At 38.2% G+C, this 16026-nt stretch overlaps 1 protein-coding gene across 10 annotated transcripts in view; it reads left to right on the forward strand.

Annotated features, from left to right (window-relative positions):
* Positions 1-6877, forward strand: part of slc24a2a (solute carrier family 24 member 2a) — a 61440-nt gene extending 54563 nt beyond the window's left edge. For all 10 annotated transcript variants that reach the window (XM_088074069.1, XM_088074070.1, XM_088074068.1 and 7 more), the window contains 4 exons: positions 1022-1156; positions 1272-1361; positions 1739-1905; positions 3027-6877. In XM_088074069.1, coding sequence (XP_087930195.1) covers positions 1022-1156; positions 1272-1361; positions 1739-1905; positions 3027-3276 — 642 coding nt within the window. In that variant the 3' untranslated portion in view covers positions 3277-6877. The remainder of the gene's footprint in view (positions 1-1021; positions 1157-1271; positions 1362-1738; positions 1906-3026) is intronic.
* The last annotated feature ends 9149 nt before the right edge of the window (positions 6878-16026 follow it).

Raw genomic sequence — 16026 nt, forward strand, 5'->3', positions numbered from 1 at the left:
CAAAGTTACCTCAAAGAGACCCAGATGCGTACAAAGAGACATAAATAGACAAAAAAACAAAGTTATCTCAAAGAGACACAAAATGACCCCAGAGACGCAAATAAACATGCACACACACTCACACACACAAAATTGCATCAAAGAGACAGAAAATAACTACAATTAGAGACACACAGTGACCACAAAAAAGAAACAAATAGAAAAACCTTAAATCCTTCAGAGAGATACAACGCAACCAGAAGGACACACAAAATGACCACAAAGAGACACAAATAGAAAAAAAAACCACCAATTGTCCAAAAAGAGTCACAAACAACCATAAAACTGACACAGAATTATCACAAAGACATAAAATCACCTCAGAGGCACAAAATCGTCTTTTAAATGTAAAGTTTATAAGCCAACTCAAATCTTAAATCAAGTTCTGCTTAGTATTCATGAGCACTGTCTCACCCTTACTTTCCCCACCCCTGGAGCCCAGTGCTGTTAAAAAGTATGCATCAAATAGCATTCAGTAATAGCAGAGCAGAGTGTCAGTAGCTTTTGGAAATATCTTTGAATACTGTGCATTTATCAGCAAGGAGGACTTTAGTTGTCAGATTGTTTTGGTGTGTAAAATCGCTGCAGGTTGTTGCAGTAATTCACCCGTAAGGAGCCAGTTATCAGCAAGCTCAGGTCCGTGCATCAACATTTATGAGGCGCTTTGCATTGACCATATATGGTTGAACTTAGGTGTACAGAGGGTAGCCTCTGAGGCTGATTGTGCCAATCATTCCAAGTCATTTTGCGATTTATAAAAAGAAACTTCACACTTGCAGGGGTATATGCAGGGTTTTATCAATCAAATGTTTTTTGCACACTCTATTTTAGACTCTCTATTTCATAAATGAGACCCCTGTTGACATTATATGTTACTCCTAAACATGATAGTCTTAAGTGACAGCCTGATGTCTTGAGTAGTAATATCCACTTTTCAGAATGTTTTGTAACCTTTATTGCTGTTTTTCTTCATTGGTGTCAGGCGGAGGATGAGGAGGAGGAGGACCAGCCTCTGAGCCTGTCCTGGCCTGAGTCCGCCCGCAAGCGCTTCACCTACCTCTTAATCATGCCTATCGTCTTTCCCCTGTGGCTAACGCTGCCTGACGTCAGGAAGCCGGTGCGTGAGACCTCTAAACATTTGAAACAAGAATGTCATGAGTTTTGGATGCGTGTGCGGAGTCCTGATTTGTGTTTTTAAATACACTCTTTGCTGTCTCTTCTTTGTCTTTCAGGCGTCAAAGAAGTTCTTCCCCGTCACCTTCCTGGGTGCCATCGCCTGGATTGCAGGCTTCTCCTACCTAATGGTGTGGTGGGCTCACCAGGTACACAGCTCCCAAAGACTTGCTCACTCTGGACGACATGACATGTAAAAATAATTGGGTGTTACAGTATGTGATCATGACAGCAGTCCCAGAGCATTGTAAGACCCTAAACCCTAAACCCTTGTCAAAAAACAAAGGCAAGATGCAGATGCATGCTTTTGTCTTCGTTTCCCCTCCTTGACATTTAAAATGAAACCGTATTCTATAATCCACCCCTCATAAATAATTACAGCTGTCTCATTCAGAACAAAAAGATTGTCAGAGCTCGAGCTTTGTCACCTCCATCAGCTCCCAAGCATCACGAGGAAATTAAAAATAGCTAGAACAAAAGATTAGGTTTTATTTACCCCAAAGCTCCTTTTTTTCTTTTTTTGCAGGTTGGAGAGACCATTGGGATTACAGAAGAGATTATGGGCCTGACTATATTAGCAGCTGGAACCTCCATCCCCGACCTCATCACCAGTGTTATTGTGGCACGCAAGGGCCTGGGTGATATGGCAGTATCGAGCTCCGTAGGCTCCAACATCTTCGACATTACTGTTGGGTACGCCATATGAGCACGATTCGAGTCTGTGCTGGTTTTATAAAGCCATATTATCTGCTTGTTTGGATGAATGTGTATTTTTCTCTTTAAGTTTGTGTGGGTTTTTACATTTTTTATTTAAATTATTGAGAAATTTGAAGTATGATTTATTATTATTTAGGTTTTTGAGTATCAGGCATTGCACACCATTCCGGTCACAAACATGTTGGGAACATTAACATTTCTTCATGTTTTTGTTGTTTTTCTTTGTTTTTCTTTGTTCGCTTTTCTACCACCACTTGGGGGCGCAGTGTGCCGGTTGGCTGCCGGTCCTCGGGTCAGCGTTTATTTAATCAGTGAATGAATGGACTCAGGTGTTGCCTGAGGAGCAAACAGTTTTAGACCGTGAATGAGAGGAAATTGTGGAGTTTTTCATTGGCCATTTCATTTTCATTCACGCGTCAAACAAATGCCAACAAGCAACTGAGTGACTTTTTTATTTTTAAATGGGAGAGAGTCACCATATACTGGTAATGATATAAGCGCAATCCACACTTTGTGCAGGTTGAGAAGTGGTAGACTTCAATTTCTGACATCAAGTTTGTACCTTGTCAAAGTGAGCAATCTACCATTGAGTAGCGAGGTCCTAATTCCACGCTTTCCCTCAGTGTTGATTTCAGTTCAAGAGGTTTAAAAGATAAACAGACCAGCCAATCATAACACAACAGAGTGACACAAAACAAGACACACCCTTGTTCCCAGCAACCCAAAGACTCCTTGAAACATTCCTTATAATTTTGATATAAAGGCAGCATAGATATGGTGGCTAACTAGCCCGCACAACTATAAATTCCTAAATACTGCAGAAAGGTGAGAGACAGAACTGTGAGTCAACAAGATTTTTAGTTAATCTTTATTTTGGTTTTGTGTGAGGTTCAGGTATAGGTGTCGCACTGTGCTGCACTGAGTATGTGAACATTATGTTACGCTCTGCTGAGTGTGAACAAGCTGATATCAACAGGAAAACCAGTCTTGACAAGAGAAAAATGTCTCCTTTTGTCATCATATGTCATCATTGTTGAGTCTAATTACACAAAGCTGAATTGTGAAAAAGCCTCCAATGTGTGTTTGTGTATTCACAGGCTGCCGTTCCCCTGGCTCATGTGGTCCCTCTTCAGCGGCCTGAAACCTGTGACGGTCAGCTCCAACGGCCTCTTCTGTGCCATCGTGCTCCTCTTCATCATGCTCCTCTTCGTCATCATCTCCATTGCCGCCTGCAAGTGGCGCATGAGCAAGCTGCTCGGCTTCATCATGTTCATGCTGTATTTTGTCTTCCTGGTGGTCAGCGTCATGCTGGAGGACAAGGTCATAACCTGTCCGGTGTCCATCTGAGGACCTTGGAGGACCCACTTCCTCTCCCTCGTCACCACCACAACCACCACCAACACGACCATCCTTCTTGTCTGCCATCACTCTCACCTGACCCTTGTGATCCTTGACCCCAGGAATAAAAGAAGAAAGAGGATGACTGGACAAGAAATTGATATACAAATTTGGATTCTACCGATATTTTCAGTAAGCAGGTGGTGGCAGGGAGGGGTAACACCAACAAGGGCACAAGACTTTGGCTTGGCTGCTTTTGCGTAGGCCTAACTTGAGTGGATTTTTATTTATTATTATTTAAGTGGCAGGCGAGGGAGGGTTATGGGTGTATCAGCCAAATATAGAAGCATTATGCATGCCATTAGTGTCACTAGACGAGCTGGAATCAAGACCACGCCTGGCAAGTTGAGGAGAATGACCTCCTGTGAACTTTGGGGGGAAAAAAAAAAGAGATGCACTGTATAAAACTCTTAATAATAAATGCAGTGGCTGAAATTGTGAGCACATTTGAACACAGACGCAACCGCCAAGAGTGAATAGGAGTTTGAGGAAATGGCAGACTGTGTGGGTGAAACGTATTTCCAGTCTGATGGTATCGAGCGATGAGACTCTCCTGTGGGCTTTGCACCTGAGCAACAAGGGATGGAATACTCACCAGGCAGACAAACTTCTTCTTTGTTATTTCTTATTTGCAAATTCATCACTCGCTCAGTCCAAATGATGAGTTTAAGCTTCCCCTCTCTCCCCTGCCGGATGTCATTTTTCACCACTGAATGTCTCCTCAGAGGATTTTTTTTTTTTTAAACGTTTGGATTCATTTTCATGAAATACATAGAAGTAGCTTTAGATGTACTGTAGCAGTATTAGTTCATGTAGAGCCATCTCGACAATCTGCTCCTCTTTTTGCCACTGAACACACGTTCTGATTGTACAGAACTTTTCATGCTTCACACGCACCGACTGACAACGGCAAGAAAAAAAAAAGCCTAACTGAAGTTTAGCCACACAAAATATATGCTAGCCTTCAATACCTTTCACTGGTTGGAAAAAAAAGGCATGATTACTTAAGGCTCTTTAAAGTAATGAAGTCAATGTCAAAATAATACATTTGAAAAAAACTTAACAGTGTTTAAGCGTCGGTTGATTTAGATTAGTCAATGTGTAGTGCTTTGTTCACAGTAGAACTGGGCTCAACTCACCGGCTAGTCAAGCTCCTGGGGTCGTAGTTTCAAAGAGTCAACTGCATGTAAAAAATAGACACTCGGAGGTGAATAATACCAATCGACATTTAAGAAGTTGTATACTAAAATGTATACTTTTTCAAATATGTTTCATAACTTCTTAATGCAAACCAGTGCTCAGTCTCTATGTAGAAAGTGTCGACATGTATGGTCAACGATATCTATCAAACTTGTGCAATTTCTTTTCTAATCAAAGGTGCTTTTGTGTGCATGTGTGCAATCTGCATTTGAAGTCATCACACAATGACCATTCCTTATATTTATCTATGACTAGAGGTTATACTACCAGTATTTTGCAACTAACTGCAAAAAAAAAAATTATACACCAAACTGTGTTTTATACTGGAAATAGAAATCATAACCACAATCTCTCCTTAAGCTACATAGAATGTTGAAATCACAAATTTAACAGCAATATACCGTGTGTGTCGTCGTTAAGAATCACACCCCCTCCCCATGCGTCTGTCCCTCGCTGTCCTTCCTGTCCGACGTGGTCCCCCACACCCCACAAGAAATAAAGTGGGCGACCATTTTTCCTCACCCCTTCCTGTTAGAGCTGGCCAGAAACACCCGCTTTACCTCAACACAGCCTCTGTACAGCAGCGTAGTAACTGTAAAATAGTAGTAAATAGATTCTCTGAATGTGTGAGGAAAAATGCATGCGAGGAATTTGGGCTGGTTACCCACTGACTGTACAGCTGAGCTTAGACCAACTATAAATGTTCACTTTTATGCATCCATTCAGAAAGAAACACCAAGAACTTATTGGTTTTACTTTGTAAATATACACTCCTTTTTTTTCTTTTGCAAGAACCAAATGGTTCGCACATGTATTTAATTTATTTTTTTGTAAGAGTGGATGGAAAAGGATAATGATATGCTGGAGGTTCTGTAGTATCATAGTATTATTGAGCAAAAAGAGATCTCAAGAGCATTTATTTTTAGACTACTCAACATCTCATTAGCATACTTTACACTGTAAACATGCCTGTTCAAGTTCTGGTTAGAAAACGAGGGCTTTAGATACCACAGTGATTCCTCAAATTCAACAACAGTAGGATTTAATGATGCTGCCACTATGTTTTCTGACATTTGGCAAGGATTGCAAATGCACAGTTAATAAAATATGATGATTCCCGCATTAACCAAACTCAGATGTTATACTGTTACTGTGGTCTTGTATATTACCTCTCCATGAACATTTCCACAACCCAGATTCAAAGAGTCAATTTTACGGCCTCTATGATGACTCATGTACTTTGTGAAATTCTCCTGCACACATTTGCCATTAGACTCTTCCCTCAGAGCGCCCACACACTCTCATTAACATGATCACACCTCACCTCTAGTTTCTACTCGCCTCCCTCTTTGGGAAATGCACTTTTTTGCTTTCTTGCTGAGTGTTAGACAAGATGATGGGCGCCATATTCATGTCAGTGCAGTAAATGCGAGGCCAGAGCTAGCACCTGCTCGGCTTATCTACAAAAACTGGAAATTAGCAACGCTGGCTCAGTCCAAACGTAACAAAATCCACCTAAAATCACCTCTAAAGCTCACTACTTAACACATTAAGTCTCACTTATAAATCTATTTTTAAAAATGTAAAAATGACAAATTGTTGTTTTACATGGTGTCATATGCAGGCCAAGGAAGCCGCAGCGATGGAGTACTTTAAGTGAAAGTATTAATACCACACTATGAAAACACTTTATTACAAGTAAAAGTCCTGCTATGAAAATGTTACTTAAGTAAAGATGAGTAAGTATAATTGGAAAAAAGCACTTAAGTATGAAAAGTAAAAGTGCAGTAAAATGTACACGTTCAAGATAATAAATGCCACAAAAGAGGAGTGTTCGTATGGACTCCTCTCATGAACACAGCGTAACTCTTGGCAAGAAAGTGAATACACATATTTCCCAAGATGTCAAATTGTTGTTTTAAGAGGTCATAACGTTCATGTGTGCATACTGTACCTGTGCACTATCACTCCGAAAACCCCTCCTGTCAAGCCCTTTTTTTTCTTTTTCCAAAGTTCCCGTGGTATTTTTATGTGAGAGCATGAATGGTGAGAGGAAATACAAAAAGAGGAAAAAAAAATTATAAAGGCAAACCGGTTAAACATGTAAGCTTGGCATCGACAATTGTGGTTTACCAGGGTAGGCGACCGTGTAAGTTGACCACTAATGAACATTCTTGCACTGTAAATGTTTTATTTTCTTGGTGTTAATGTAAGATTTATTTAAGGTGTACATATATACAGAAACAAATTAACCATATAATCTATATGTGTAAAAGAAATATGTCTCTTTATGTAAAAACACAAAATATATAATAAAATAAATAAAGACGATAATTCAAATATGCAACAATGTGTTTGCTGGTTTTACATCACTGTCAGCACTGTGAGTGGATTATTTGGTAGAGCTTTATTTTAACCCACCTGTTTAACATTTGTAAGTAAGATAAGGTTTTCAACTTGCTTTAGTGGAGTTGTTGGCACAGATAAGGACATTTTAAGTATTTATTGATGTATTGTTTATTGATCAACAGCTCCACATTTGTTTAATTATATATAACTTCAAGTGATTACAGCTTTGTCATATTGTGCAAATGTGAAATTTTCAGGTCAAAAATGTGACTAACATGTTTCACATGAGAAGCTGTAGTTGTAGATATATTGATAAACATGTCTTTATACCTCCATACAACCTCATGATGGCTTAAATTCTAAAAGGAGGCTTTTAGAATAATATTTTGAGGTCTCGCTCCCTAGAGGGCGCTGTAAAAAATGTTGCCACTGAAATGTTCAGACTTAGGGTCAGAGGTCAACTACAGGGTCATTTCAGGAGTAATACACTTGGCATTGAGGTAAGAGGACTTTGAAGGTTAAATTTCTGTCTGTCCTTTGATTCTCTGCTAAGCTTTTACACAATAGGTTTATAGTAAAACAATAGTTATCAGAGAGTATGAAGAGCGGGCTGTAGTTAAGTTTTTTTCTTTGCTAGGCTACAACATGTGGTTGTCAATTACAAGCAAAAACAACCACAGGGGGTTAGGGTAGGCTGTCACATGTAGCCAAAGTTCACACTCATCCTACCTGACACTTTAGGCTTCCATCACAAATCATTAAGAAATCTTTAACAGTTTTTGAGGGTTTCAAAGGAAACTAAAAAATGTGATGACCAGCCCCTTTCTCCCCGACTTCTTAACCTATGAAAAGATTTGTATAAGGACTTCTGTGGCTCTAGAGAGAGCTTTATCAAGTTTAAAAAAAATAATGTTGATGATGTCATCAGAGGATAATATAAGCATACTTAAAAACACATGCAAAATAGTGCACAGGCCTTTACATGTAAGCGTTTGTCCTCTGAATTTCCCGTACAGAAGACTTTAAACACTTCCTGCAGGTGTCAGATGAACAGATCCCATTGTTTGTCAACCAACAAGTTTCTCTAAGTTCTCAATTATCTGCTGTCAACCAATAGAGAAATAAATAAAAAATAAAATGCAGCCCACTTTTACAAAAAGCTTTCCCAAAATTAATTTCCAAATCAATCATTTGCATCAATTTTTGAACAGAGATAGCTTTAATGACGATCTCAAATAGCAATCAGTTCTGTAAAAATCTGTGAAAAATTCTATGTTTCACCTTTAGACAAGGGCAGTGATTTGCTTTTCTTCCCCTCTCACCAGGCGTCGTCCTACACGATCAGTATGTAAACTAGTTGTGGATTTGGGCGCCCTCCTGTGATCAAACTCTGACACTTCAATGTGACTCAGAAGAACATGATGACGCAATACGTCCCTGGTCGTCCACCCACCTACATTGTCCTCAAGCAGTTTTAAAGGTTTCTGTTGAATTGTGTTGCTTTTATCTTTCCTTAGAATTGTGTAACATCATTTCCCAAGTACTTCTATGTATAAAACCTCTGATTTCCCTTTTATTGCATAAAGATAAACACAAGGAACAAACTTGTTTCTCTTTGTTAGTCACCATCTCTGATGTTACCCCCCTGATAGACTTCAAAGTTCAAATTTAATTTTGTTATTCTAAAAATGATTTTGATGGATAAGAGGCTGTGAGATAAGTATAGTTCCAATGTAGAATAGATGATGTTTGATAACCTTTACCTCTGAACCATGAGTTAGTAGATGGCAGGCTCTGCACCGACAACAAAAACAAACAAAACCACCATTTATTATTCATTGGAGGAATTAAAAAAGGGGCTTAAACATGAAGGCCTAAGGCATTTGGATCACCCAAAGGCTCCTAAGGCATGACATCAAGACATATATTCCCAGATAAAATACTGTTTTTTTTTTCCTTAAATGGAAATTTGACATTTAAAGCCAAAAGGGCAAGTAGTATGTGAGTGAAACTCCATGGGGTTTGAATTTCTGAACTTGATAAGACATGCATGAGATTCCTTCAGGTAAGATGAATAAAACACTGGTGGTGGTTAGCATGCCAAGGCATTGTTGGTGGTGTCACAGTAGTAATTCCAAGGGAGACACAAAACCCCCTAGGTGTTTCCTGCTAACTGCTCTACCAAGATGTGTCCCCCCCTTTTTTTTTTAAGAGATTCCCACAGCTTGAATCACAACACCTTTCTATGCACACTCACATTGTTGTAAAGGGGAATTTAAAATATACTATAGTTATTGTCCAGTTATTTCCATTTTGAAAAGTGAATAAATATAAAAAATAAATTTAATATACTATATATAAAATAAATTTATATCCATTTTTTGGACGGACTGAACCATTTTGTGCCTTTAAGGGATTAGAGCTTCCACTTTTTTTTTTAATACAAAATTCAGTCTTTCATCAGATTTATTCAGCCAATTTCAATTTTCTCATGATGCTAATTATTTGAAATGAAAATTGCAAACCAAGCAAAACTTTTAATTTCAAGTTTTTAGAGGACTCGCCCTCATTAGGGCCCTGGCTTATCACTCCCACTTCCCTCCACTACAACACTCCTGCATGTCATAATTGTATATCCTCAAGTGTTAATACAAAGTGATTTTTTTGTTCAACTTTTCAACATGCAAACAGAGCTTTAGCTTTAAACATTTGGCCTTGCTTAGTGGGATGGGGGGTTGTTTTAGCAGGTGTTAGCTCTCTCTCTTTTGGGACTTTCCAGACTCAAATGATCCATAACATCATCTCACATCTTTTCTCAGAAGTGAGTCTTAATGACTCCTTCCTTGCACCTTTCACTGGAAACGGATTAAGCATCTATGCATCCAATGCAGGGAATTACCTCAGTGATGATTCAAACCGAATCATCACTGAGGTGAGGTGAAAGTACATTGACCAGCATCCTGCTTGATTGAAAAATACATCAGCAGTTGTTTCAATCACTGTTACTGACAGCATCTTTTGGACCAGTGTGATGATTTTTAATGACATTTATTTTAAAAATCTGAGAAAGTTTTGTCTTTTTTTCTGGATAGACATGAGACTTTGATTTGGAGGACGGTAAGAAAAGCTTTTTCTAAGTGTGAGCTTAGTTTAAATATATAGAGAGTAACAATGGCAGCTTGGATATTTCAATATCTAATCACTTTTAGACTTTAAAAAGTATCATTTTGGTATTTAATTTGTGTTTACAAGTTTGTAAATGCTTTAGATGTGCAGCAGCTATAATAAGCTTAGCAACCAAATAACTAATATACAAAGATACTTTACTGGACCCGCATATTCTTCTTCTTATTATTATTATTATCAATTAAACTTTTAGACTGAAAATTTCAGATTATATTTACAGCTTTTTATTTGTTTGTTTTTGCTTAGCCAGGTCTCCCCTGCTTTTCACCACTAATGAGATTTACCTTGCTAAAACATTAAAATAATGAAATAATAATTTCATACACGTTTTATACTCTTTCATATTTTGTCCCCAGAAGAGTACATTAATTACTGTGTTTGTTTGCAAGAAGTACACTGATGAGGTCAATTCAGGTAAATTTACTTTAATGTGCAACTTGTTATCAGGATGTTGTCAATGATATTTAATAACTTTAGCCAGCTCTACCATATACACTTGATGAAAAAAAGAATATAACCCAATTCTCATTGTGAATTCATGCCAGCTGATTCACCAAGTTGACTGAAAAAAAACAAAAAAAACAAAATCATGGTTCCTTTAAAAATTGTGAGTCAGTGGCAGTGCTGGCAAAGTCTGTGGGGATTTTCCCTCTTCCAGCTAACATTTTACAACAGAACAACTCACTTTCTAAGTCATTCACCAGCAGTTAATAAACTCCACATGCTTATGAGGGCAAGGTTATTAGCATCGAGGGCGGCTTGTTCGACGAGTCAGCTTACTATCGGCCAGACTTTGCTCAGTGACTTCATCTGCTCGCTGTTACAGGGCGTGCATACTTTTGACTCAGCAAAAAAAAAAGGTCTCAGAGGAGGCTTCAGGCCGAATCCTGCACACTCACTCGACCCTGTTACAAGCTTGTCTGAGGCAGACTGGCTGTGCACACTGAGAGAATAGTTTCAAAATATCTCAGACTCAGGCGAGTCATCACCAAAAGTGCCCTGTTTGGCTGTTTTAGGGATTCATGTGGGGAGTTATTTTCATGACTCTTAAAAAAAGGGGGCCTCAGTGGACTTGAGACCATACAATGACTCACAAGAGGGTCAGTGTTGATCTGAATTGTAACTGCTGCACATGTGGCCCTGTGATTCAGCTTGGGAATCGTCTGAGAGAGGGTTTTGGTTTGCAACGTAGAGAAAACGACAGACAATAATAGCCATACACGCTGACAAGCATTGATATGTCATTATGACTGAGTCAGAAACAATGGAATATCACCAAATAAGGAGAAAATAAAGTGACGTGTCCAAACCTTTCTGAACTAAACTTTTAAAATGAACAAGTAGTTCTTTCTTGAACAGCCTGATGTAACAACTTTTATTACATAGCCTCACCAGATACAGTGTGTAGGATTTAGGGGGATATATTTGCAGAAATGGAATAGAACAATATATTAAGTATGTTTTATTTAGTGTATAATCACCTGAAAATAAGAATCATTGCGTTTTCATTACCTTAGAATGAGATGTTTATATCGACATAGGGAGCAGGTCCTCTTACCTGGGGTCTGCTATGTTGTTCTACAGTAGCCTAGAATGGACAAACCAAACACTGATCATTCATGTTTTCACATCAGCCACCAAAGTTCTCATGCTTGGAATTACGCATGCAAGAAATTAGTAAAAAGAGCAAGAAAATTATTTGAAAAATTTGTTAAAAAAAAAAACAAAAGAGAGGAAGACAGAGAGATGGGAAAAACAAACTAGCAAGGCAAACAAGACATGGAAAAGTGCATAACAATTTCTAAAAAAAAATTAACATCGTTTTCAATATGTAATAATGACAATTATTAATATAACTTTTTCTTAGTTTTTTTTCTTTTTTTCCCTTAACATTTTTTCCAAACTTTTTTAAAAAAATTATTTTCTAAATCAACTAATTACTTGCAATTTGTGGAACATTTCTTAGCAAGTTGCTCATTACCCTTTTTCCCCATGTTTTTGAAAGGAATCAAACCAATTTACTCAGGGTTCAAAGGTTGAAGTTAAATGTCACCAAAGGTCACTCTGAGCTCAAGTGGAAAAAAACCTTTTACTGAAAAAGCATTTGGACATGTTATCATGAATAATCTGACGCTTGTCGCTGAATTTTTTGGTAATTCTTCTGTGTAATTGCTGCTGTTTAGTGTGTATTTTCCTGCTTAGTCGTGCGTATTTGATTAATGGTTCATCTTGGCAACGCAAACCAGCTTGGTCTATAAAATGCTGTGTATGTGGCATCAGTCCATGTTGTAAACTTGTCTCTAAAAATATAAAGTTAAAACACTGTGGCGTTTATAGGAATAAATGGTGTTATTGTGATATTTTAAATAAGCAAGAAGAATAAGTAAAAGCAAAATTACCTGCTCACGTGTTTACAAGGTTCATACCTTTGATTTATGTATAATCACAACCAGGCACACCTTTGCACTTGCCCTGCAGCACCTGAGGATTCCGTCATAGTCACGAGCGCGCGTTTACAGTATTTTTTATGTGCTTGCATTTTGTTGAGTGCGTCACATTATTGTTTCTGTATTTCCTTAAATATCTGTTTGGGTTTTTTAGACCATGTGTAAAATCAGTTGTGCTGAAATAGCCACCTTGTGATATTTAGCAGCTTTTGTTAAGTTATTGATTTCTGACAGCTCAGGTGGCATGTCATAGATTCTCACCTGTCAGTGTCATTTCACTGCAGTTTCAGAGCTGAATACTAAACTGCTCGCTTGCTAACAGCTTTGATCCAATGGGCCTTCCTGTTTCAATAAATGTCAAATTAAAATTCTTCACATTGATATTATGACCTAGGATTTTTATTTACAGCATGGTAACCATGATAAACAAACGCTTACTGTACGCAATGGAAATGTTAACCCTGTCAGGTCCTGTAACTGTCTTTTTACTCAAACGTGTTTGCTCTGTGGGAGTTGACAGGTGTGGCCGGTATCGACACCCTCGGAAGTGAGTCATCGATGCCAAGTCAACTTTAGGATTGTCAAATTGTTTGGAAAGAAAGAATTATGTCTCGTTCATGATCCTAGATTTCCCGAACTTAAGATCTACTCACACAGAAATGTGATATGCAGATTTAAAAATCACACCAAACAAAATTCTCATCAGTGAAGTTGTACAGCTTTATATGTTTTACTTTTTAAGTTAGAATCAAAATGATGCTGGGTGGTTTAAATCCCTTATATCAGTAAATCTTACAATACAATTTTAAAACACTCATTAACAAAAAAAAAAAGTTTTAAAAACAAAAACAAATCTATCTATTGAAACATAGATATTCTGCAGGAGGAATGGCTCCAATGAGTCTTACATTATTATGTATTAACTTAACAGCTAAACTGACCATTTTAGACCATTTTGAAACAAAAATCTTAGAAGAGAGGTACTCAAACTGAGGGCCATTTCAGGGAGCCGGCACGTGATGAGGTTGGTACAGGAAAAGGGCACACACCATGTCTTTTTTTTAATGACATTTTCCACGATACCATTAATATTATGAAATCTAAATTGGCTTTTTTATGGCATATATGATGTTTTAGATGACACTCTATATACTGTGACTTTTTTAAGGCTTTTTTTGACATTCTAACACTTAATATAAACTATAACAATCAACAGTAAAATAGCTGACAAAATAAATCATATTCTAGTTTACCACTTTTTAATGCATTTGAGAGTAATGAAATGTAGAGTGCTTTACACTGATTATTGACACACTGCTTCTGCTGAGATATGGCAACACCACTCAGACAAACCACAACTAGGACTGAAGAACACTGTAATACTAGAACTAGTGCATTTATGATAATTATTACATTTGCTAATTATTTTGGGGGGTAATGGTGCATGGTTGCCTGTTATAGCATAGCAGATTGCTTTTTGTTTGTTTTTTAATCGTTATATTAAAGGGTAGATTTTTAAGCATTTTTGAATATTGGTGGTGTGTGTGCCAGGTTTTAGCTACCTTATAGCCTCTTCTATTTGAATCTAGTTGCTCCTAACCTTGGCGTAGGGACGCTTAAAATGCGTCACAAAATCAACTCACAAGTTGTGAGATGTTTCATGAGGAAGGAAATGAGACATTTTTTAAATTTCTCCATTTTTATTTATTTTTTATTTATGCAGTAAAGGATAATTTTACCAATTTGAACTTCTCTGAAGTGATAGTTCAGTTAAACATCAGAAAAGTATAGAGTCAACGTGTCTTTGGTGAAACTGTTAAAGGCTCATAACAAATGGCCCCAACTAGCTGCTGGATTGTAAGGGATGGGGTTTTGTAACTAAAGCTGTCAGCATAGTGGAATAAAGTCATAAAGTACACTCACATTGTACTTTAGTAGCCCACAGTAATTCACCAAATGTACTTATTTACTCTTTACCTCTGCTGAAGGGACACAGACGCTCATTCTGCTGGTGACTCTTCACCATCGTGAATCAGTTAAGCACAACAGCTGTAATTCCGTGTAAACCTTCTGTGAGCGATTATCGGCATCACACCAACATGTCCACGCTGTTTGTTTGCACCAAAGAGCCCATAATTAAGGGCCAAAAAGAAGTCTCTTACAAACTGGTGTTTCCTGTCCTGGATGGCCACCACTTTCTGGTCTAGACAGCTTTTGAATCACTCTCTATGATTCATTAATGGACAGAATTCTTCAGTCATGTTTATTTAATGTGGGGATCAGCAGTTGCTGGTTAAGTGGGACTTTACCAGTTTGAGTTTATGGATGTCACCCATTTAGTTTGTGCATGGACAGACGCAGTGTAATAATAGTTGTAATAATAATAATAATAGTAATAACGAGAAACATCTTTAATAGATCCCTCATTCTGTCTTTTTTCAGAACTTTCATCCCAACCATTTGAGGAACTTATTTATTGGAGAGGACGTTTTTTAAGTGTATGTGAAGTTGAAGACAAATTGTGAGCGGACAACATCTGTTCTATTAAATTACATATCTATATCTCTATTCTATGATAATAATCATAATAAATGAATTCAGAAATGAAAATAAGGGAAAAACGAAAGGGGGGAAGGAGGCAGTGTTTTGATATCTATGGAAATGAAAAACAAGAAGATTTATACACTTTTTTTTTTTCTTCAGTAACATTTTTATGGTCAGATCCAATAATTGTGGTAGGTTAGAACTTTCTGGGCGTATTTCTATGCTTTTTTTTTGCTTTTTTTTTGACATTTTACATCCATCAGTCCAAACAGGTTTTCCTCGTGGATCAGTCTCTCTCCTCGAAAGGGTGTCCCTTCCGAATGAAGCCAATCAGATTCCTCGTCAGCCCCCAAAGGTGCAGGAAACCACACCAAACCTCAAACACACCTACTGCGCTGTGAGCGGCGGTAGTCATCCAGTGAGACAGTGCGCGCCACGGGAGTGGGCGGCGGAGGGCAGACTTATCTCCTCCACCCTCAGCCTACTTTTACTCTGCTGGCGTCTGATGTCAGGACACATGGATCTGGGACAACGACGGAGGGAGAGCTGGATACTGGAATTTCAGCTCAGCACACCTCAACAGGTAGGTGAGGGGCCTACAGTCATTTCTAAACATCCACTCAGTGTGTTTGCTGTCTTTCGGTACTTTGTGGTCGTCCTGTCAAGCTGGAACTCTTCTTTAGAGTTTCTTTTATCCCTAATTAAGGATTATGTGACGTTTTTTTGCACGCCATTGTAGCATTTGTGAGCTGGAACGCTCAATTACGCACAAACCTGTTAGGTCAACGTGGGCCTGTTTGGCACTTTTTTCCAGCCACTTTTACGAGCAAGTCTTCAGTATCACCAGCAATATGTTGATTTGCCCTCCCTGCCCTCGTGAATGGACTCCAAACTCTGGGTCCAGGAAGGAAGGCAAGATGTTGGCATAGCTGTTGATTTGGAAGCCCTGCTATGCCATCAAATTGCCATCTTT

The sequence above is a fragment of the Plectropomus leopardus genome, chromosome 23 (assembly GCF_026936395.1).
Source record: "Plectropomus leopardus strain MGB_pleo_1.0 chromosome 23, ASM2693639v1, whole genome shotgun sequence".
Taxonomy (NCBI): domain Eukaryota; kingdom Metazoa; phylum Chordata; class Actinopteri; order Perciformes; family Serranidae; genus Plectropomus; species Plectropomus leopardus.